Source organism: Bremia lactucae, linkage group LG3 (assembly GCF_004359215.1).
Source record: "Bremia lactucae strain SF5 linkage group LG3, whole genome shotgun sequence".
Lineage (NCBI taxonomy): Eukaryota > Oomycota > Peronosporomycetes > Peronosporales > Peronosporaceae > Bremia > Bremia lactucae.
In genome coordinates, this window is record NC_090612.1 from 5,835,406 (window position 1) to 5,858,773 (window position 23,368).

The 23,368-nt window shown below is 44.2% G+C and overlaps 4 protein-coding genes across 4 annotated transcripts; 2 read left to right on the top strand and 2 right to left on the bottom strand.

Moving 5' to 3' along the window:
• Positions 1–9,821: 9,821 nt before the first annotated feature.
• CCR75_002840 (uncharacterized protein) lies at positions 9,822–10,126 on the bottom strand (the record flags this gene model as incomplete). The annotated part of the gene is made up of 2 exons (XM_067960937.1): positions 9,822–9,967; positions 9,991–10,126. The coding sequence occupies 2 exons, from the start codon at positions 10,124–10,126 to the stop codon at positions 9,822–9,824; spliced, it is 282 nt and encodes a 93-aa protein (XP_067817149.1).
• Positions 9,859–10,053, top strand: CCR75_002841 (uncharacterized protein; the record flags this gene model as incomplete). The annotated part of the gene is made up of 1 exon (XM_067960938.1): positions 9,859–10,053. One exon carries the CDS (start codon positions 9,859–9,861, stop codon positions 10,051–10,053), a length of 195 nt encoding a protein of 64 aa, XP_067817148.1.
• On the top strand, positions 10,108–10,305 carry CCR75_002842 (uncharacterized protein; the record flags this gene model as incomplete). Its single annotated transcript, XM_067960939.1, has 1 exon — positions 10,108–10,305. The coding sequence occupies one exon, from the start codon at positions 10,108–10,110 to the stop codon at positions 10,303–10,305; it is 198 nt and encodes a 65-aa protein (XP_067817151.1).
• Positions 10,238–10,840, bottom strand: CCR75_002843 (uncharacterized protein; the record flags this gene model as incomplete). Its single annotated transcript, XM_067960940.1, is given in 2 exon segments — positions 10,238–10,767; positions 10,783–10,840. The coding sequence occupies 2 exon segments, from the start codon at positions 10,838–10,840 to the stop codon at positions 10,238–10,240; spliced, it is 588 nt and encodes a 195-aa protein (XP_067817150.1).
• Between the last annotated feature and the right edge of the window lie 12,528 nt (positions 10,841–23,368).

The following is a 23,368-nucleotide window of genomic DNA, read 5'->3' on the forward strand; positions in this document are numbered from 1 at the left end:
CTCTTTGCGCGCGTCTAGCGCTGACTGGACCGCGGAGAAAGTAGATATAATGGTCTATATCTACTAATGGATAAACCTTTAATATATTATAATGTAAAGTAATATTGTCCAAATATTATCTACCTTTTAGAAATTATGTTAAATAACAACTTTTCATGAAACGATACACCCTGTTACAGAATATGACTATCAAATGATATATATACCGAAAGGACTACAAAATGATGTATGGTGAACGACAATCCGAACGTAAGCTTTTGTCCGTCATCTCGCCGAACATTAACTTGTGCCATAAGATGACTGTCAACCGTGAGATTTTATCTAGAAGAATGTATTCTGAAACCAATTTAGCCCCAGCTTCTGCTAAATTGAAGGATGACGATTAGTCTCTGCTGAACTTGTTATATACTTTTTTGTTACCCGAGTTTTATTTCGACGTCGATGCCGCCACGGTCAAATTAGCGTTCTCATATTTCAGTATCGTTAAGAAGCTTTATAACACGCAACTTGTCACCGCAGACTGCCGGAATGTATTCTTAAGAGCGAGACTATCATGAATCATAACGCTGACGAGGTACTTTATGATATTGCCTTTCGATAGCTGTAACTTCTGTTAAGGAGAAAAGTGTCGATTAAGAAATGTGTCGTCAACGCTTTTTTCCTACATGGAGAATATTATGTGTTTTTGTGTAAGAACAAGTGGTTGACTTCAAAAGGCGCATATTTTACTTTCAACGGGAAAGTACTGCTGATACATTCATCTATCAGCAGTACTGTAGCAGAGCTACCTCGCTCTTACAGTTAGAGGAAGACTTTCAGACTCATTGAGTCACTTAGTTCTATTTGATTATGGGTTTAACAACACAAGGAGTCGTACAAGTTATTAAAGCTTAAGGATTCCTACCTCACGGGATTCAGGGGTTTGTAGAACCAAGTGGCAACTAGTGCCCAGGAGGATATACTTAAGAAAGGCTTCTATATCTTACAGATCAATGCGCAAACCTTAGAAAGGCACTTAGCACTTTAAGATCAAAAAGGGAACAACACTTTATTTAATTATTTAAATCTAAAAACCTTACCCTAGCTAATTTTAAAATAGGTTTCGGCCGCCAGATTTATATCTGGCGGCGCTCACATTTGTCACCCATAATAAATGGGCTTTAAGTAATCAACTATTTTAGAATAGGATAAAAAAGTATTTTACCTAAAAAGTAAACGCACCACCACAACGGTTCTCCAACCGATGTGTGCCCCATTACAAGTAACCTCCCCCATCAGACTGTTGTGACACCGAGTGACAACATTCGCTTCATTTCCTCTTTGAGGTTGGAATCTAAATAGCTAACCGTTTGGTTGTATTTTTCATTCCTTTGTCTCATGACAATCGAGCGTGTGTCACAGACTCTTAGCACCTTTCTCGACGATGAGGGAATGGTGGACTTTGAAAGTCACTCTCCATCAGAGGAGGAGGAGAAAGAGCGTCGTTCTTTCACGCCTTCTCCTCTAGATAAACGTCGGCGGGCCCCGAATCCGTTCCCAGAACGTGGTGCTGCTGATGTCTTAACTGCATGGAGCAGGACACAGGACCATGAGTCCAACATTATCACGAATCCGCTCGATGAAGAGCAAGAGCGGGCAATCCTCATAGAGGAACAAGCTCGTCGTCAAGCTTCCGAGATAGTGAAAGCTAAATCCCATAGAAAATACAGATTCACTCCGCTTAGTGTGGACGAGCGTCTAGAAGAGATAGCGGGTCACAGCTTGGTCATCTGGATCTCCCGTGACCCGGCGAGGACGCCGGAGGAGATCGCTGCTCGCGACGCTCTTCATGAGCGATACCTTACGCCAAAGGTAATATCGCCAAGTCAGTATCTGACGCATTTACGTGATCAAGCCCGTGGGGCTTCGATGACCTCAATGTGGGGAATTTCGATCGTTCTGTTTCCAAACGAAACAAGAAGTGAAAACGAAGTTGAGAACTGGGTCTTTCGGGCCCGCCGCCTCCGCAATATTAAGAATGTTAGAGAGTCTGCGGACGTGGCTGATGTTTATTTGAAACGGAAGCTTCGCATCGATTTCGCCAAGCTTAATGCCAAAGGCCAGCGGCGTATGGCATTTATGCCACAAAACGAAGAAAGGTCTAGCAGATATTTCAGTACCGTAAGACCATGAATCGAAGCCGCAGTGAGGCTATACATCCACCTAATCCCGCTTCTAGTGCTGGGAAGCGTCGTTTGACGCGAGTTGACCCTGAGCTTTGCGCTTAAAAACGCCAAGGGCGTACAGGCAATCTTGGCGAAGAGGTATTTCAAATTCTTAAGATTTTCAAAACAGGGGTACCCAAGCCACTTCACCAGATACTGGTATTGACCCTTAGGACGACATCGCTTTAAAAGTTTCTTCACGTGAATCTGAAGGTCCCCTTGTGCATCAAGTAGCGCGGGAGAGGGCTAAATCTCGACGGAAGCATTTAATACTTTAAAGCACGAGGTGCAACTTCTTCTTGAGAGCCTTGCACGGGTTAAGAGCTCTTATGAGGCGGTTCAGAACCGTTTTTTTATGCTAGAGCGTCAGCAACCTCATTTAGAGGGCCAGCTTGACATCCCAGTGAGTATGCAGCAATCTGCGGCACGACCGCCTGTCTCGGCGCAAGTGCCTTTAAGTCCACGTTGGAAGAGTCCCGATATGGCTTAAGCAAGCCGACGTAGAACACTGGTTGTGTACGCAGCTTGCTAGGAAGGTTTAGCGTGTAAGCTAGGCCCTTCTTGGCCATGACCGTTAATGGTCCAATAAAGCGCGGGCGCAATTTGGTCTTGAAGACCGCGGAAACCAAATTAGTAGGTAGGCTCTTAGCGTTTAATAAAACTCGGTCTCCGACTATATAAGAATAAATACAGCTTCTGCCTTTGGCATCTGCTTGTTCTTTTTGTTTGTATTGGCTATTAACCATCGTATTCCTTACAATTCTTAAGACACTAATCGCGTCGCAAAAAACTCGCTTACTTGTTTCCGAACGGTAATAGGGCTGATATCGGCGAGCCTATCGTCTGATTCCCCCCCTAAAGCACCGAGCCACGCAGTGGTATCGTTAGGAACGCGAGGGTGGGTAAGACCGTCTATATAGAACGGAGTATAGCCTATAGAGGCATGAACAGCGTTATTTAACGCAAATTCCACAACTGGGAGCATGGAGCTCCAGCGCTTTGGTGTCGGAGCAAACACGCTGCGTAAAACGTCATCAATGACGCTATTGACACGTTCCGTTTGACCATCGGTCCGCGGACGGTCCGCAGTGGACATATCAAATCTGGTGCAAAGTACTCAAAAATTGATTTTCAGAATTTATCCGTGAAACGGGGGTCCCGATCAGAGACAATTGCCACTGGCAAACCGTGTTGTCGAGACACGCGATCGATGAACAGCCTTGCTGTACCTTCACCATCAATGGTATTAGACACAGCGGCTAAGTGAGCCATTTTGCTTAATCGGTCAACAAAGATCACTATCCAGAGTTGCCGGTAGAATTTTTCGGTAGACCGAAAACAAAATCAAGACTAATTGACTCCCAACATCTTATGGGTACGGGCAGACTTGCCAGTGGCGCAGCAGCATGCGCCGAGAGTTTAAATCGTTGGCAAGTTTCGTATGTGCAAACTTTTGTGCTGACCCATTTATATAGTTTGGGCCACCAATAAATCTGGCTTACAGAGCCGTAGCTTTTTCTCTACCGAGATGACCACCAAGGATAGTATCGTGTGCCTCATAGAGGATTCGGTACTTCAAATCCTCATCACGAGTAACAACGACGCGCGGAGGATCCGCAGCGTCCGTGCAATATAGCAATGGGTCGTTATCGATAGCAAATCGATGTAACTTTGCACGCAAACGTGCCAACAATTAAAAACCTGAGTCAGCGATCTTCAGAGCTCGTAGCAGAGCTACACACTGTTCATCCTTTGCCTAAGCCGAACGAATTAATTCAGTAATGGGCGACATGATAGTCGTTCAATGAGATAGCTCATAATCCTGTCTGTGTGATAACGCATCGGCCAAAGCATTCTGCTTGCCAGGCTTACTCTTCACCTTAAAGTTGTACTCGGCAAAAAAGGATAGCCGTCGGGCCATTCTTTGTGAGAGATGGAGCGACTTAGTCGCCGTGCGTGATGACGCTTTGGTTTGGCAGTGCCAGAATCGGGGCATGGATAAGACTATCCTTAACTGCTTATAAAGCATTATATTCTGTGCTAGTCCAGCACCAATAGACCATTTCATGTGGTCTGAGATGCCAGCGAATTTAGAATCAGCTGTGCGTTAGCGACGGCGCAGAGTGTGTCGTCTGCTATTGGATGCGCCAGCTTCAACCAGCTGAGCGATCTCCTTGCCATGGAATCTGCACTGATTGAGCTTAGGGTTTTTCTTCAGGAGATAGAACATTCATTGTTATACGGACCATGCGTCTATACGCCCGGCCGTAAACAGTCCACACCTCTCTCAAAGATTGGCGAGATGGTTATATTTCTTCCCGGAAGATAATTTCTCCGTGGAATATAAGCCAGGATGACTAATTGTCGTCGATAACACCCTTCGCGCCGGCCTGATATTGAGCCAGCTACACTAGTCAACAGTAAGGATAAGCTTACTATTGCAGCAATAAGTTTTCTGTCGTCAACATTACTTGAACGACGTAGGAAGAGCCTATAACGACGATTAGACTCTTAAAGGTTTGCTGGATCACCTCAGAAATGCATCATAAAATCGTAAGAGGAAATGTCGAATCTGTGTCGACCTTCATCAAATCGACACACAACACGCAAAGGTTCATCGTATTTATAGCGTTTGCTGGGGAACACCTCGTGTTGTCATTCTGAATCATAATGATTTGTTATTACGCATCACGTATGAATTTCACGATGCACCAAGAAGTGGGCATCGTGGACGTAAGAATACTAAGAAAAGAAAATACTTATATAACGGTAAGTCGCGATTTTTACTGACTTCACCAGTATCAATTTGTTTGCAAGAAGAAAGTGCTAGCGAAGTTTGTCAACGGGTGAAGCTTAGTCTTTATTCCGTTCTTCGTTACAATTTCTACCTGATCCGGCAACTTATTGGCAGTTCGTTTCAATGGTCTTCGTCTTCAGATATCCCGAAGAAGTCATTTTCGTGTGATTTTCGATCGTTTCAGCAAGATGGTAGATCTTGTTGCAGTCCTAAACTCGATAACAGCCGAAGGCTGTGTTTGGCTTGTGTATTTATTGACACGATATTTGACTCCATGGGTTACCCCTGAACAGGTTTCGGATTGAGGTCGCTGGTTCACGTTGGAATTTTGTGTTCAAATCACTTCGAACATGTTGAAAATGTCAACTTCTGGCCTTCCGAAATAGATGATCAACCATAACGTACAAATAGTGTTTTTGAAGAGCTAGTTCGCAGATATGTCCACTCTTTTACGAGTTGGAGTGAGTTCTTGTCGATGGCAGAATTTGCCATCAACAATTTAGCGCATACATCAGCAAAGCATCCACCGGTTCTCTTAAATGTCTTGAACCATCCACGTATACCCTCCTTGTTTGAAAGCGACTTAAATTCAAAGGGGCGAGGGACTCGCTTGAGCAAATGCCAATCTAGATCTTGCTCATCACACATTGACTCAACAGTCAATGCGAAGGATACCGATGTAATTTTTTTAATCAACATCGAAGAATTCAAACTCAGTAATTGCAATAAGGCTATCGCTAACTTTGTAAATAATGATGCTTATATACTCAACATCGACTATTACAATACCAGTGGGAGCGATGAAGCTCTCACTAAAGAGGAGTAAAATATCTTCTCAGTCGTACTAGGCGCACTAAAACAAAATAAAACAGATTAAGCAGGACAACTCTTGCTGGCTTGAAAAGCAGCAGTTCGTTCCGTGCAGTATTCCACCGCTGATGCGGGGGACGGACAAAAATGGAGCTCTGATAAGAATGGAAGAGCAAACGTTCTGTTATATGATATTAACGACGTAGTCTTACTGTCTACGCTAAATCTACCTGAGCATGTAGTGACGAGTGTGGGCAGTAATAATTCATGGACAAGTAAATCGGCCGGTCCCGTGAAAAGGCACCGTCAAAGCAATGCGTACACGATTGATCTGTCTCGTAGGATGCGCACGCATCTTATGCTTTACTTTGGACGTCTCCGCCCATACTACCAGTACGAGGCTTGTTTTGGCTCTGAATCACACCGGTACGGCCCAATGCATCCGCCAAAGACTGCTGGTCTCGGGTTTGAATAACAGTCTTGAACCAAACGTTTCAAGTCATCCTTTAAAGATGAAGTCGCGTGATGAGCTGTAACTAGCTCATCGCAAAGGGTTTATGCACACGTTCGTACGACAATTGGTTGACCGCAACTTGTGCTCGATTTTCCAACTGGTCGCGACATCTTTTGTCCACCGTCGACATTAATTTATGACGACGGGAACGTTCACGATCAACGTCCTCCCGCAAGTATTATGGCATGCGACACTGGTCATGTTGACGAACGGTCGGGCCCGACGAGTAAGTCGAAACCAATTTATCCTCCTCTTCCACATCCATTGATGGACTCGAGAGGATAAAGCGCTTTCTAGTTGAACGCTTCTTGATCCACCGCTAGTTGAAGGGTATCCTCTCCCGCATGATAGTTTGGAGCCTCGCCTCCAACTGCAGATAGATGTCCCGGGTCTCGTCGAATAATATAACGAGACCATCTTTTGATCCACAAAGACCATTGAGAAACGAGCGCTTCGCGCGCTCGTTAAAGGATTGTAATTTTTTTAATCCTTCGCGCACCGCATTCAGGGAGTTCTTCTCCCTAGGTATATGTATTTCTCGCATAGCAAGCCTTTTCTTTAAACAGGTGCATTTCAAAGCTTGATTAATGGAGTAACATTCTTGGCACGCTTGCAAACATACCATCATTGCCGAAAAAACATCGATGAAGACCCTTCACGTCCTCTCCAGGCTTGTGAAGCCTGAATGAGTCGAACAACGAGGTTTTATACCGTTTGTTAGTCATTCCAGACCAAGGAACTAAGTTGCCTTTTTAAAGAGCAACCAGGGTTTCTTTTCGGGAGCGAACTACAACATATAACGGTCCTTTTCCTGTTGGCTAATATTGTAACTGGGGTTAATCTTCTTCTCGGCGATGCATGTTAGCATCACTAGAGATGTCATCATCAATGGAGTCATCACAAGATGACTCCTATGTAACGGGACACCCCTTTAATTCACCTCCCTTTAACCAACCAGTCGCTGTAGTGAATGATGTAGAGTGACAGAGAACTATTTTGTGTCTCTCTGTACAAAAACACTTGTTGGTTCATTGACTTCCAACTTTTGTTTGCGCATGGTATCAACGCCCGTGCGCTTAGCCTGTAAGGCCAAATTCTGGCAGCTGCACAACACCCAAAGAACTGTTCGCAGCATTGTTTGACACGTTGGAACCTCATTTTTCTTGTGGTAACAGCTTCCATGAAGGCAAGCCCGATCAGTTACAAGAAATCCGAGTATGGCCTAACGCTTCGAATGGGCTGTATATTTGGCGTAGCGCGAAGCACATACGCACTAAAAAGCCTTACAAGCTGAAGGATTTGATTACATGGTGTATAATGAGTGTTTCTAGGCACTGGGCGTGGGGCATCACATTCATAGGCGCAGTGCCCTGTCTTTTGACAACGATTGCATATTTGCAATCTCTTACAACTTGAAGAGCGAGGTGTCTCGCTCTCTACATACAAGAGATCCATAGGCTCTGAACCTCCGACTTCTTGTCGCCTCCGTGGAGGACAATCACCCGAGTGGACGATAGCCTGTTTCAGGCTGAAGTCCTCCGCTAGTGAAATAGCTTATTAGCGTCTCGAGCGTCTTGACGGGACTATCCACAATACCATTATTGAACACAGTAACCTGTGTCTTTTCAGCTATAGATTTTCTTATGTTACAGCTCACAAGGCATCGTGTGTGTGCTAAGCATAAACGTTAAGGTCATGCATGCCCTGTTCTAAATTCAGGAGCTGCTCGAGCCCTAAATTCGGCACGTGCCAACTCATAGGTTTGCCTTAGCCGGATTTTAAAAGACCTCTTACGACCCAAGAAACACAAATGTTTCGTGAAGCTTGGGCCCTATAGCCCAAGATTGTCTTGAACAAAGAGATTTTAATCTTTAAGCATTCGGGTCGACGCGAACGCGTCGGCCCGGCAGCAGCATGTTAACGCTGCTGGCTTTATAATTTTAACTGTCGAGCACCCTGATCTTTTAATACATCTGCGTGTTGAAAGCCTTGCTTGTAAAACAAATTACTTTTCTCGGGCCATACCTAGATCATATTGTATGAACTCGGCGATCGACGCATGTAGATCGTCTTCTTTGTAAAACTCACAACATTGCGCCTACGGCTGGCCCTCCTATGGCTGACCTCATACGCTCGACCGCTTTTCAGTGGAAGTCAATCAAGTGAATGAACATTCCACGCGTTGCGTGGAAGCCTTCTTGGGGAGCTTGAAGCTTCCTCCTTTTTTATCCAACATGTCCAAGCGAAAATTACGTTCGTGGACTTTGAATTGGTCATGAAGTGCTACCAGAAGTAACGACGCTCCTTTTGCTAGTACTGCTTCAATACTAGCCAACCTGCACTGATAATAGTGAAAATGAGGTGCCTCCTCCGTTTCCTTTACGAACACGACGCGCGTAGGAAGATTAGGTAGCTAAGAAGTGTTAGCTACTAAAGAATACTTAAGGCTTCGCGCAGAGAAAAAGTAAACTGTAATACATATATATTTAAGTTCCTACCTAATGATCTTTTATCTACCGACTTCAATATATTGATAATCAAATATGTATTGCGACCTCTTGCGCACGCTCATTCGTGCGTCTAGCAGCGATTGGCGGGGTTGATTTAAAATTGAATCAACCAATCAACAAAAATTGTCGTGTTGCTTCAATATAACTAAATACGGTAACATTAAAAATATTAAGTTAAATTACTAGATGATAATAATGTTATGCTTTTTCACTATATTCTCTTATAGATAACTATATTTCTGATTCCCCATACTATCTTGTTGCTTCAATATTACCAAATAGGTGGTATTAGAGATTTTTAGTACAAATTATTAAATGATAGTAGTTTTATACTCCTAAATAATGTATATTTTCCCTCTTATTGTCTAGTTGCCTCAATATTACCAGGTACAGTAATATTAGAAATGTAAAGTAAAAATAAATAACTGATAATATTCTCTTACCTCTTCATTATTTTATCTTATAGTAAATAATGTTTATTATTCCTCTCCTGTGTTGTTGCTACAATATTACCAAATACGGTAATATTCGAATTATTAATAAGAATCATTAAATGATAGTGGTTAATACTTCTTTGTTGTTTCTTACAGGAAAAAATATTTGGTACTCATCTTATAGGAAAATAATGTTTACGTAACGGGACACCCAGTTACACTGCAACCCAGTATCATGTGGAGTTATTATCATTTCAATATGATAATTTATTAATAATGACTAGTAGAGGTTGATTATTCAAAGAGAAATGACGCAGTCCGATAATAGTTTAGGGCTTAGAATGCAATAGATGTACTTATAATATAAACGTTACATAAACATTATCGTGTGTAGATAAATCTACCTTCAGATAAATTTTACCGTCATGTCATTATTTATAGGCAGGCAGGGTATAAACCAAGCTGCCAAAACCCTTTAGGAAAATCAAATCTGCCAAACCATATGCACCTTCCACTTGGCTGCTTCCAGCTGACAGATCGGGTGTGGTAATGCTATCGGATCGTTATAGCATTGGCGAGCCTATAGGCAATGGTGAGTCGAAATTCGTCTGTGGTACCCAACTTGGCTACGGGTATTGCGGCACAAGCCCAAAAGCTCATATTTTCCGCCCGATGTACCCCATTTCTTCCAAACGCTTCTTGTATCGGTGCAAAAAATCACGTTCAGCTGGAGCATATCGACGTGGCTTTGCCCTGTACGGTATTGCTTGATCCTCTAAGGTGATCCATAATGGCTCTACACTAGAAGGAGGGTCGTTTCCATTTCGATGCGAAAAAAATGGATGGTACCGACCCATTTGAACTTGCAGACGATCCAGGTGTTAGAGACGAAGCTTTAGACGTAGAAAAGCGGAGGATTTTGGAAGAGGTGGCCAAGAACGGCTTTGAACCTACACTTATGTCGGAACCTAAGAGCGCTTGTGGTACACTATCGTGGCATGAGAGCAGCCAGCCAACAGTTCCGGCTGTCTCTTGACGTCAATGCCTAGAGAGACTAACGTGTTAATAACCAGTGAGAAATCTTGCTCGTTGGCCTGCATGACGAAACAAGTGACTCTATTAATTTTCACCACTCCGGCAGCTATCTGAAGTTGGATATCCACCGTAACATCTTGTATGCATACCACTGTCATACCACCCGCCACTTCAACATGCACGGGGTCATCAAGGTCAATAACGTCGCTATTACTTCCTAATTCTTGTAATTTCACCAATAAATGACTTGGTAACGCGTTCCTATCTGCACCCAGATCGGCACAGTCAGATGTCACCACCAAGCCATTGATCATCACTTCACCCACATTTGGTTTAGTGTGTATACTAACTGTCTTGGCGGCAGGACTAGATCGGTCCTTATCTCGCACTGTCTTCATCCGTTCTGTTGCTTTCAATCGGTCCTCCACTATAGCTACAGGACAAACACTTAGCCAGTGTTCCCCTTAACACTGCCAACAGCCAATCTTGGGTGGCTTCTTATCCTTTTTTCTTATTTTCGCCACGATCATGATCATGACGTTTACAGTCATCTAACCTTATGGTGTTGGTCATCCTTGTCTGGTTGCTTGCCTTCCTTGAGTTTGCTCTCAAATATCAGCATATGGTACCTATGTTGCGTCTTCGCCCGCTCTCTAAAATTTCCAAAAAGCTTGAAATCATTGCGTCGAGCCTGTCGACATTCGTACTTCACATACCTTTCACCTTCAGCTAATTTGATACGAAGACGAAAACAGAAAAATGAGTTCAAGTCCAAGTCGGACTGTTCTAATTCGATTGTTGATCAAAGCGCCCAGCTCAGCTTCGGTCACATTTCCTCTGGTTCCTGTATTTCACACAGACAAACCACCTGGAGCAACTTCGGCTCCACGGAGCATTTCACCGAGACTATGGACCTTTCGAACAGTTCGCCAGTCTCAATACATCGTTGGCGGGCCCTTTCTTCATACTGGATCCCCTCTTTCTTTCAGTTGATTAAAGCAGTCTGATTCCAATCAGTCATCTTCGGAGCTTGCACGAACTCAAATACAGATTGTGACATGTCATTTTCACGTCGCTATATTAAAAAAATTGTCGATTTTTACTTGATTCATCACGGTCTTCAAAAAGTTGTTAACTTGTGCTGGTTGATACTGGTAAATGCAATAGTGAAAACCCTACGACAACTTGCGTTGGCTTGTCCCTGCAGCGAGGTCAGTCTCTGTGATGACTTTCAGCTCCTCGAGCTTCTTTAAGATGCCATTGATACCAGCTTGCGTACTGTTCTTACTATACTGGGCTGTAGCCCAAGATGCTAAGGCACTCTGGCTCATTTGTGGGCTCTGCGATTTGTGCCAGCAGACTTGAAGTCTTTGCGCATTGGTGAGGCGCGAGTGCGGAAGCAGGAGGAATAAAACCGTATAGGAAAGTCAGTAAAGTGAGGTTCAGTAAATACTTGTATTCCTCACGTAACTCATAACCTCAGATAACTTATTTTTTCACCCTCCACAGTGGCTATAAGTTATCCAAGGGACACCTGTAGTTGGCTAGGCCTAGTCACTTATGCAAATTCTTTTAGTTTTTGGAATTGGCGAATCAACTATGGCTTCTACCTTACAAAATCTGTTCTAAGGCCTCGCTTTCCAACTAAGCATCCTAGAAAGGGAATTTCGTCTCCACCGAAGATACATTTACATACAACTTATTTGCGCGCTTGCACTCGAGGACGGCTCGGAAATGGGCTATGTGATTAGGCACATCCGACCGACCCTGCTCCGCACGACTATGGACAAAATTGTCATCAAAGTATATATGTGCATAACCTCGATGAGGACGGAACAGTTGCGTCACTAGACGATTAAAAGTAGCGGGGGCATTGAAAAGACCATAAGGCATTACTAACAATGCCGCTTGGGGTGCTAGAATCTGTCAAAGGATGTCACTAGCTCGCATTAGCAGCTAATAATAACCCAAGACTAAGTCGAGCGCATTGTACATTGTGCATCTCACCGTATTGTTGTAGAGAACGTCTTCTCTAGCAATTGTTGTCTGCGCTGGTTTCGTAGCAGATTTAAGCTTATTATTAGCATGCACAATGCGCCATTTACCATTCGGATTTTTGACATAAAACGTCGGTGCCGAATGGGGAGGTTTACTCTCTCGTACCATGCCTAGCCGTCACACTGTTTAATTGGTAAAGGCTACTGTCGTGTAACATCTATCTTGTTCCAGGAACCAAGTGAAGAACAGCTCTATCAGAGGGTAGCGCAGACGGTAATTTTTGATATACTACGTCTTGACATTCCTTTACTAAGGAAAATAAGGGATCCGAGGATCTTTGAGTATCGATGAATCACTCCTCGCACTAAGTGCAGCCTTCGTATTTTCAAGAACAGCTTCATCCAGAACCGACGATGAGCCAAGCTTAATGTCTGGTCGAATGACCACCATCTCAGATAAGTCACCAGCCATTTAGGCCTGGCCAAACTCATCACCCGACATTTCGTCTAGCTCTTAAAGAACGTGTAGCGATGGGATAGCCTCAAGGTCTCAACGAAACCAGTCCCACAGTTAACAAAAGTATGTGAGCTGTTCGCTATTATCACTGTGTGTCATAATGGGCGCGTCGCGTCTCGTCATATCCATCTTTAATCCCTGCTGTCTCAATGGCGAGAGAATACACCTTATAGATGCCGGAAACGTTAATGCTTTCAAGTTTTACAGGTTCTTTAACCTAAATGCCCACTGGATGAGGAGTCATATAGCTCAAACTCGTCATCTAGGGAACATTTGCGTGTCGCTTCACGTGGATCTGGGAAATTACACCCTTCACGACTTATACTAGGCCCACAATGCTCTCAGCATTTAGTGGTTCGTTATCACAACGAGTATCACTAAATAGAATACATGCCGTTTCACCAACAAATACCGAGCCGCGCTCATGAATAATGCTTTCAGCATTGGGGTTTATCTACTCAGACATTCCGATTTCTAATACACTGACAGATTCTGTCAGTGGCTCACGCCAGTAGCGCTTTTGTTGTCTAGCGGTGGTGTTTTCATGGCTCTCTAAAGCTTCGCTAGGACATTGCGCGTGGCACCTACCTCCAACCAATATATGGATCATGGCGTTCAAGCCAAGGAATACGAACGATGAGATCATATCTCGAGTCCAGGTCAAGGAAGTTCAAGTAAACTCTTGGTACGGTGGCACGAGTCCCAGTCGCTAAGCGAGCAGTGATCGAATAACCTTCATGCGTTTGAGCATATCGCTGATTCCCTTCAGGGAAACTCCGTCAAGCATAATTGCAAGATGCTATTGAGTCAGATTAAAATTGACCATGGCTTATCGAAGCCCTTAACAGTCGCCCTTGTGACTAACAAGCCGGGCTTGTATTCACACATCGTGCTATTAACACATAGCTCTTTGAGGCTTGCTCTGTTTACCCTTACCTGAGCCTTGTTCTTCTCAAGTAGGGAGCCTCGCCCCTACTGTGCATCGGCGTTTTCCCGCACCGTACCTGAATTCTGGTTTGAGGTGGAGTATTACTCGTTCGAGCTTTGCATGAGTTGCGCAACGGACAAGCGGGTGTTAGTGTTTAAGACTCCCGCACATATAACATCTATGGATGTTCTTATGCTAACCCACAGCTTAAAGCTCTACTGCTCCTTCCTTAGTTAGGCTTAGTTTCATAGTAGATAGGATGAGCTCGATGTTCTCGAAGAGCTTATACGGTGTTCCGGCGTACTAACGCGAGAGTACGTACAGTCAAACTCTGCGCGTAACGCCATGAAAATCGCCGCTTCAAAAGTAGCGAATTGGGATCGGTACAATTTCGTCCGGGCAACACCCTCATTGGAGCCCTACAATGACGTTTACTAAAATCACTTCTTGCACTGGATCTTAATGCATAGCGGCGATAAGAGTTCTCAACACTTATACATAGTCATCAGTGTCAGTTTACTGAGACGAACCGCTAATAATCAAGACCGCGTGCGAAAAGCTGATCAGGCGGTGCAAAATGCCATTCATTTGCTATTTCAGCGAGATCCTAAGTGTTTAAATCATCCTTTATAGACGTGCTATATGTGAGCGTTCTTTCCATAGCTATATTACCGAGCTTGGAAACGGCCATGTCCATCGTTCGTCGTTATGTTAGGAACATGGCAGAGTCTATGGCCATCTACGCACGCTTGGTCCCAAAAGGGGTTTTCTCACTCTTTACCTCATTTGTCTTAATATTGACAACAAGAGCAAGCCTTAGGCTCCGGATCAGGTATCGAAATGTACCGAGTCAGCATAGATGCCGCTAAGTGGTCCTGGACCTATCCGCTTCGGGAGGATTCATACTGCATAAACTCTACAAGCTTTGCATCCAGAATCTCGAAGCCCTTGGAAATGATGAATACTATATGATCTAGCCCAAACAAAGTTTAAGTTTATTGAACGATGACCGTTTCACCCCTGTAAGTTCGGGAAAAGTGTCCATTTTAGTAGAGGCTTAGCCTTAAAAAGACTCAAACGCAGATTGACTACGAGCGCTACCTGGTGTAGCGGAGCTACCTCGCTCCTTAAGTCAGAGGAAAACTCTTTGATTCAAAGAGTCACTTGATTCCACGAAACTGAGAAATTCAGCAACGCAGAAAGTCGTACAAGCTCGTAGAGCTTGATGAATCCTAGTTGAATGGACTCAGCGGTTTGTAGATCGAAGTGGCAACTAGTGCCCGAGGCCTACAAGCAATTAAAAAATAAAGACTTATAATCCGATGGTTCACTGTGAAGCAAGCGACATATAATACGCGGAATTCTGACCAAATTGTACTGGACCTAAGGTCCACTTAAAATGTTATGATTGCATCTTAATTTTTAATGCTCGACCTGAATGAAGATTGATTTCATCCTTCATACGCTTTGCTGAAAAACACGAGCTATACGACCACTTTGATATGAGCAAGTAAGCCTGCTTTCTCAAATTAAGCTATAGTAACAGGTTTAACTGTTATAAGTCGATGGCCGCTTCAACGGCGATTTGAAAATTGCGCGTAGAAGAGTATTAAACATTTCTAAGGATAGATGCAACTGTCGAGCGCTTTCATAATGTAGCCCCACTGCACCGTAAACAATTATAGTGCCCTTGCTGCAGTATTATTTCGAATGATGTCACAGCAAAAGAATCTATAGCGAAACAGTTGCACAAGTCATAATACTTGTGCAAGCAAGTAGTGTTACCGTTCAAGCTTTAAGAGAACATGCAGATTAACGGGTCTGGCGCTTTTGTTAAAAAATAAGAAATTGAGCATAGAAGTGTCTCTAGCTGACCCTGATTCGTCAATCCGTATTTCAGAACTCCGAAGCCTTACAACAGTGCGGGATTGTCGCGCAGATGAAAGTGACGGAGCCTTTGGAAATGAAATTTCGCTAGCGGTACCACTAAGGACTGCTGTATATCTAGACGCCTATTCGGAGCAAAAAGGAAAAGATTTATGGTATGCGTACACTTCGACTGGTAAGCCGTTAATGCGGTACAATTCACATAATGGGTTAAATACCTTTTTCGCTGCGACCGGTGAGAGAAGTAAGCATTCCAAGGTATATATACTCTTTTTTTTTCATATGAACGTATCCCGCCACACTCACTTCAATTATCGTCAGGGACATATTGTTGGCGAATGGCTCAATTTGCAAAGCTTCAAAATTTATGGAGCTAAGGCCTTGTCGGAATCGCGACAATTATTACGACGTAGACATTTGCTGACCCAGTAAGGAGCAAAAATGTGTTTAATAAACTTGAGTAAACCCTGTTATCACGTTGCTGGGAGACGGCCTGTAGATACAAGTAATGGTCAATTTGAGCGTCCGTGTGGATGCGAGCACTATGCTATGACCATTATTCGCGTCATTGCCTAAATAAATTTAGCGTAGTTGAAGTCATGAAGTGTGGGCTGCTTGTTGCTTAATTGAGTGCTACTGCAACTGGCAAGATTTTTGCATACCGCCGTAATATACAAAGTTATAGCATTCATAGCTACCGTGTCTATTTATTAACACTGTTTTATAGTAAAACTTTGCTTTCGACCAGTACCTGGAACACACTGTCGCACTCTATAGGCTCCGCATTTGACTAAGCCGAGGCAACTATGCATAAGAGAAGGACGGATGCAGATTCAGCCACTGTTACATGGCAGCTCCATAGAAGGTACTCATCGTAGGAGCATCTCCGAAGAGAAATAATGAAATAATGAACACATAGCAACCACCAACATCAGTTTGAGTAAAGAGACGTATGTCAGAGAGGGTATAAATGGGTAAACACCTATGTCTGCACATGCTAAACTTGATTAAGGGTTTAACTCTCGGCACATGCAGCGGCAACGCTTGCCAGTCTGCTTGTACGCATTATATATTGGGAATTTATCAGTGTGGATTTTGTGCTTGGCCTACCAAAAGATTCGTACGGTAGCACAGGAATCGTGGCCTTCGTTGACCGCTTGAGCAAAATGGCTCAATTAGCTGCTGCGCCGGATACCATTTATGGTGACGGTACAGTAAGGCTGTTCATAGATCGCGTATTTAGACGACATGGGTTGCCAGTGGCAATTGTGTCCGAAAGAGACCTCCGTTTCACGGGTACGTTCTAGAAGTCGATCTTCCGAGTTCTTGGCCTCAGATTGGGCATGTCCCCAGCGAATCATCCGCAGATCGATGGTCAAGCCTAGCGTCATTGAAGACGTTCTGCGCAATGTGCGCGCTGTAACACCAAAGCGATGGAACACAATGCTCCAGGTTGTTGAGTTTGCGTTTATGAAATATGTGCATGCCTTTACAGGCTATATTCTGCTCTACGTGAACGGTCTCATACACTCACGCGTTCGGCTAACGCTGCCACTACTTAGTTCAGGGCTTGGTGGAGGAGAGGTTGCCGATCGGCTTGCTGTTATCAGCCCCGTTACGGTTAAGAAACAGATTGGCGAGATATTCGCAATGCAATTTAATGCCTTACGAATGCGCAAGATACAATGGCTTATAGCCATGACATACAAAAGGAACTAGCAGATGCTAAAGGCAGAAGCTGTAATAATTCTTATGAGTTCGGTGACCGAATATTACTGAATGCTAAAATCTACCAAAAACGTAGTATCTGCGGTCTTTAAGACGAAATTGTGCCCGCGCTTTATTGGAACATTAACGGTTGTGGCCAAGAAGGGCCTAGCTTACACGTTAAATCTTCTACAAAAGCTGCGTGCAAACCCAGTGTTATACGTTGACTTTCTTAAGCCCTATCGGGACCTCTCCCATGTAAAATGGAAGGCGGATGTGCTGAGTAAGTCAATTGCGCCGCATTGCTGCATCTTCCTCAGGAGGTCCAGCTGACCCTCTAAACGAGGTTGATAACGCTCTAACGTCAACAAATATGATTGGATTCGCCAAGGGTACGCACCGTTCGAGCAAATTCTCACGGAGAAGTTGTACCTCGTGCCTTAATGCCAACATGACGCGCCAATATTCCGGCCTCCTTCTACGTTAGAGGACCCCCAGTTTTACGTCAAAAGACTTCTGAAGCGACGTAGTCGTAAAGATTAATACCAGTATTTGGTGAAATGGCTTAGGGATTCCCCGTCGGAAAATTCTTGGGTCGTTTCTAAGCGCCGCGCTCAGATTCAGTTTGCGTAAATTTACGTTTTTCACCTATAGAGGTGGGAACGGATGGATTGCAAGCATCAACGTGGCTTGGATCCACGATTGCAATTGGCATTTGGCCTTCAGCTTTAGGAAATCAAAGCGAAGTTTTCATTCTAAACGAAGGTCGACCACATCGACAGAGTCTCAAAGAGACATATATATGTAAGGAAACGGGCCCGGTGTACACATTTTACAAGCGAATCCTCATTTTATGCGTTAATACATGCAGCGACAATGATCGGATTCCGACTCGTTTGGATATAACACGATCCAAACCTCCTTCATAGAAGCCGTAGAGGCACCAGGTGCTTGACTTCGCCGACGCGCTGGATGCTAACGAGGCGTCATATCCACGGCGATAAGGTATCCCTCATTTAAAGCAGCACGCTCGGCGAGCTTCTCCAGCGTTGTCGTCTTGAGACCCAGAATCCCAGGCGTACAAGTTACGGCCGGACAACCTCTCTGAGGAGCTCTTCCAGGTGAATCTATATTCACTATGACCTTTTGCTCTCGCAATGGCCACAGCCCAACGACGATCTTGCTCCTCCTTGAGAATAGCATGTTCTTGCTCTTCATTGAGCGGGTTGTTTTTACATTGGCATCCAGGCCCGGTGTTCTGCGTAATGCGGTTAAAGCGTTTGCTTCACCCTGTTTTGGGAATGGATTGGGAGCCTGAAGAGACTCGTTTCACGCTGGTGCATTCTAGATTTGGATTCCTTACCCTTTTTTCCAGAAGGAGTGTGACTTTCATAGTCCACAATCCTCTCGTCCTCAAGGAGAAGGCAATGGTCGGTGAACCTTGTTTAGATGTCATACGACATCTAAACACAACCAGCAGCTTAGCTGTTTGTTATCAAACCTTTAAAAGGAACAAATGTCGACACTCTGTGTCAGCAGTCTGATTTGGAACGCTTTGGTTGGTTAGCCGTTAATGTGGTACAATTCACGTTATGGGTTAAATACCTCTCTGCTCAAGTAAATTAGGTAATGTCATAAAAATCGGTAAGGTTTCATATTTTGAAATATTAAATCAAGTTTAGTTTTCGTTCTTAAAGTGTCTAGTGCTTTTCTAAGGCTTGCGATGCGATCGGTGAAAGTAATAAGCCTTACTAAGGTATATACTGTTGGGCACTAGTTGCCACTTGGTTCTACGAATCTTAGTCCCTTGAACTAGGATCCATTAAGCTCTACGAGCTTGTACGACTAGAACTTTTATGACGATGGGGAATCACCCTCATCGTCGGAACCAAACTTGCTATAGCGAATGCTATTAGCACTTCTATCCGATTGAGCCCCCTCAATTGAAGGCTCATAGTCAGCCGCCAGACGACGTTCAGGCGACTGTGCCGCTCTCCCCAAGTCGGCCATCTCGTCTAACTCGCATTCATAGTCGACCGCCAAAGGAGTCGCATTCACGTGGTGACTCACCACGTGCACCCGCAACAGTTAATGTTGCGGGAGACGATGATATTACGGCGGACGAAATGTCTGCCGCAAGAGACAATAATGCGTCGCCCGCGGTTGCATCTACACAGAGAAGGTTTCGCACTATTCGCTGACCCGACGGACTCGTTAACCATGCGGCTCTGACCAATCAACATCGTTTTCAATTAAGTGGTCTTATTGTGACCACTCTTTTCAATGACTGTCAGAGTGTTTGTCATTTAAGGGTTGGGTGTTGTAACGGGGTGTATCGTTACATGAAATCAACTCTTAAAAGTTGTTCAATAATATACTGATGAAAACATTATTTGCTTAAAAATACTCAGCGTTGAGTAACTAATAAATCCGAAACATGTTTTGCAATTAACTTTTTTATTTAGTAAACATCCCTCAGCCCGAACTAAAATGCTTTACAAAGAGGTCACGTTAATTCTAACAGATAATCGCTATCTGCTCTTGGTGGGAGAGAAACATAATGTGATCGAATTTTACATGGCCAAGCATGAAGCTGACCTAGTGAAGAATTGAAATTCTCTTACTCAACATGTAACGGATCTACCTTGCTCCTTAAGCCAGAGGAAGACATTAAGACTTAAAGTGTCACTTAGTCCTACGGAACTAATATGTGGTACCCCTGCTTCAGTGGTTACACTTAGGGGAGTGCAGACAATAAAATGTATCCTGTTGCTCCTGAGAAGAAGCCGTGGCTTTTGCCCGAACGGCTAGTCAGTAGCTTGTCTAGAGAGAATACTTCTCACAATAAATATCCCTTATTTATTGCGACAAAGCTGCATGGCCTTCATCCCAGCGCGAAGAACTTTCGCGCTGAGGGAGATTTTTATCTCGATGCTTTTCTTAAGCATCGATGGTTTTGTGGCAACAATAAGCGAGATAAAGTCTCGCTTATGCAAGCCTGGAGCGCGTTCATTCGCAATGTCAAAGACATTGGACGCGAAGCCTGGCTTCAAAAACTTAACGCGAATCGCGTTAAATTTGAGAAACGAACTCCAACCGGTGCAAAGTATAAATTGCATCACTTGTCACGTGAGGCAGGACTTCCATGCCTCACGTGGGGTGATCCCTGTCCGTGTTGTGTTGACAACTCGAAGAGGGTAAAAAGGGATGTCTATTCCCTTTCTTCGCCCTGGAAAAGGCCTCGCATCTCTATCGAGATGCAGGATGCGATTGACGTTTTGCAATCGATTTACATGCGCCAGGGCGCGTGTTTTCCGATGGACCTTCTGGATGGGTCTCGTCATACTGACGGACGAGGCCCTCAACGTCAGCAACCAGCTGGGAACGAGGCCCCCAGCTGTCATGTAAAGGTGGATAACCACGCCAGAGAACAAGATAATTCGTTCGCTGCCCCTTCACATCACGGTGGCTCTGGATACGTTCCACAACGAAACGTTGATCACCGTGGGAATCCACCAATGGTTGTGGTGGAGGAGGGAAAATTAGATCCGAACCGTGTGTCAGATCTAATGTTGAAGATCGACAAAATCGATCACTTCCTCCATGATTTGGAGGAGGGACTTGACCACGAGCGCGGCAAGCGTCGCTCGTTGGAGCAGACGGTGCAGGATCACCATATCGAGCGGTTGGAAGGCCGTTCGAAGAGTGCGTACTTCATGTTGGAGTACGAACGGAAATATCACGCTCTTCATGACGAGCTGTCGTCAGCTCATCGCGATTTCGAGGAACTTCGGATTCGGCATAAGAATCTCCATAATCGACATGAGAGTCTGGTTCGTAATCACAAGAATCTTTTGAGGATTCTTGAAAGGGGTAGTCAGATCCGTCCGCGGAAGATACCGCGTACTGATGGTCCGGGCGGAGCCAACCAACGTAAAACGTAGGATGTGTCCTTCGGGCAATTCTAGTGTGTACGCATTGCCTCTGCGATGGAGTACACGGAATGGCCCAAAGAATATGGGTAGCATTTACTACTACCAACATTAGTGACTCCATGCTTAGGTAAGTTTACCGTAGACAGCAGTACTAAATAATTAATTTTAAATGAAAGAACATTTGCTCTTCCATGTTTGTCTGCGTTCCGTTTCTGCAGGTCCACTGCGTTAGCAATGGATTCCTTTACGAAACAGACTACTGATTTTCGAGCCAGCAGAAATTCATCTGCTGACTCATTTGTTTTGTCTTTTTCAGTGCGTTTTGTGCGCACTGCTATGAGATTTTTCTCTTTTTCAGCGAGGGATTCCTCGCTGGTACTATTTTTTTTAGAACAATAGTGTCATCACTATCGCTGAGTCTCTCTCTTTCGAAGTCGATTGCTTCGACATCGACTTCTTTCGCGTCGTCGGTAACCTCGACGCGTGATGAGCATGCGCCAGAAATGGTTTTGTTTATCGACGATGCACCCAAGAAGTGGTATAGTCACTTGCAGCGAATATACAATTTGAGATTTTCGTATATTTTATGTTTTGCATAAGTGTAAGAATCTGACGAACGTGAGTTTTATGAACTTCCACGTCCGTCTTTCCGTCCGTGGCCCGGCTACGGACGAATACATCGTCAAAATAACTCGGTTCGAATTCTCACACCGGTCTCAACAGATTCGTTACGCATCTGTTGAATGTTGATTGTAGCTAATAGTGTTCCTAATATTGGTGGTTACTGATACTAATGACATGGCAAGGACGACACTATGTGATCGTGCGTAACGATGGAATACGACTCATTATTCTGTTACAGATATTGTTTGTGAGCGCTACCTAAACTGTCACGCACTACACACACACCTTCTGAGCACAGTGTGGAAGGTGTGTGTGTAGTGCGTGGCAGGTTTAAAGCGTTGAACCGTCTTCTCTCACGTACAGTGAGTTAGTTAGTCGGCGCCTAAGCGACCTCACCCAACGAACTAGAAACCGTAGTTAAGTGACGTCATGGGAGCGATAATCCGTCTCCACGTGCGCACTTGTGAACTAGAAAGTAGTTTTCAGACTAATACATATTAAATAGTATCAAATATAAAACCTATTTTTATTAATTATAAAGGCCATCCCTTACTAAGCCCCTGTGGCATTATGCCATTCCCAGAGCATTCCACTGGGAGTGCTCACTGATGTGTACAGGATGTCCCGTTCACGCATAAGGATCTTATAAAATTATTTTATCAGATCCGTTGACGAAATGATGGTTCTCTTAGACATACCATCTATGATTACGTCTTTTATACGAATCGGCGTTTGAGCTGGTACCGCTGCAGTATTCAGTTGATTGAATGCGTGTACTATCCGCCACCATCCTGTGGCCTTTCGTACACAGAAGGTCGGAGAGCTATTTGGTGAGATTGACTCCCTCACATGGCCCGCTTTTAATCGATCGACAAAGAATTTATCGATCGCAAGTACTTGTTCACAAGGCAGTGGCCACTGCTTCATCGCACAGTACTTCGAGCCCGGTTTGAGCTCGATCTCAGGTCGAGTGCCTTTATCCTTAGGCAACTCGCATGGAACTGTTTAAAGGAAATAAATCTTTGAATTTAATCAAATCCATATAGAAAGGATTTGTCTTAAGTGACTTCCAGGATTGAGTAGTGTATATATCAATCCGAGTCTTCACATCGAAGACACTTTCGTCAATCGATGAGCTGCTGAGAACCCGTTCATTCCCTGCAATTTTTTTTTACCGCTGACCGAATATCGGTTACGTATTCGTCCTCTGTGACATGTACGCAGATTTGCTTGATTCTACCACTATGCAGATCTCTTAAGAACCGCTTAGGTTCTAGGGTTGGTAATTGAGTTATCTCCGAATGTAACTTCGGAGGTGCATACAGATCAAGAGTATAAGACCTTCCATAAACAACGTTATCAACGTGTGTTCATGAACTGGGCTGTTCGTGGTACAACTCGCTAAGAGTCGTATGTGCTAGGCATTAGCGTGAACATCACGCCTGCCTTGCTTGAGTTTCAGAAGCTCT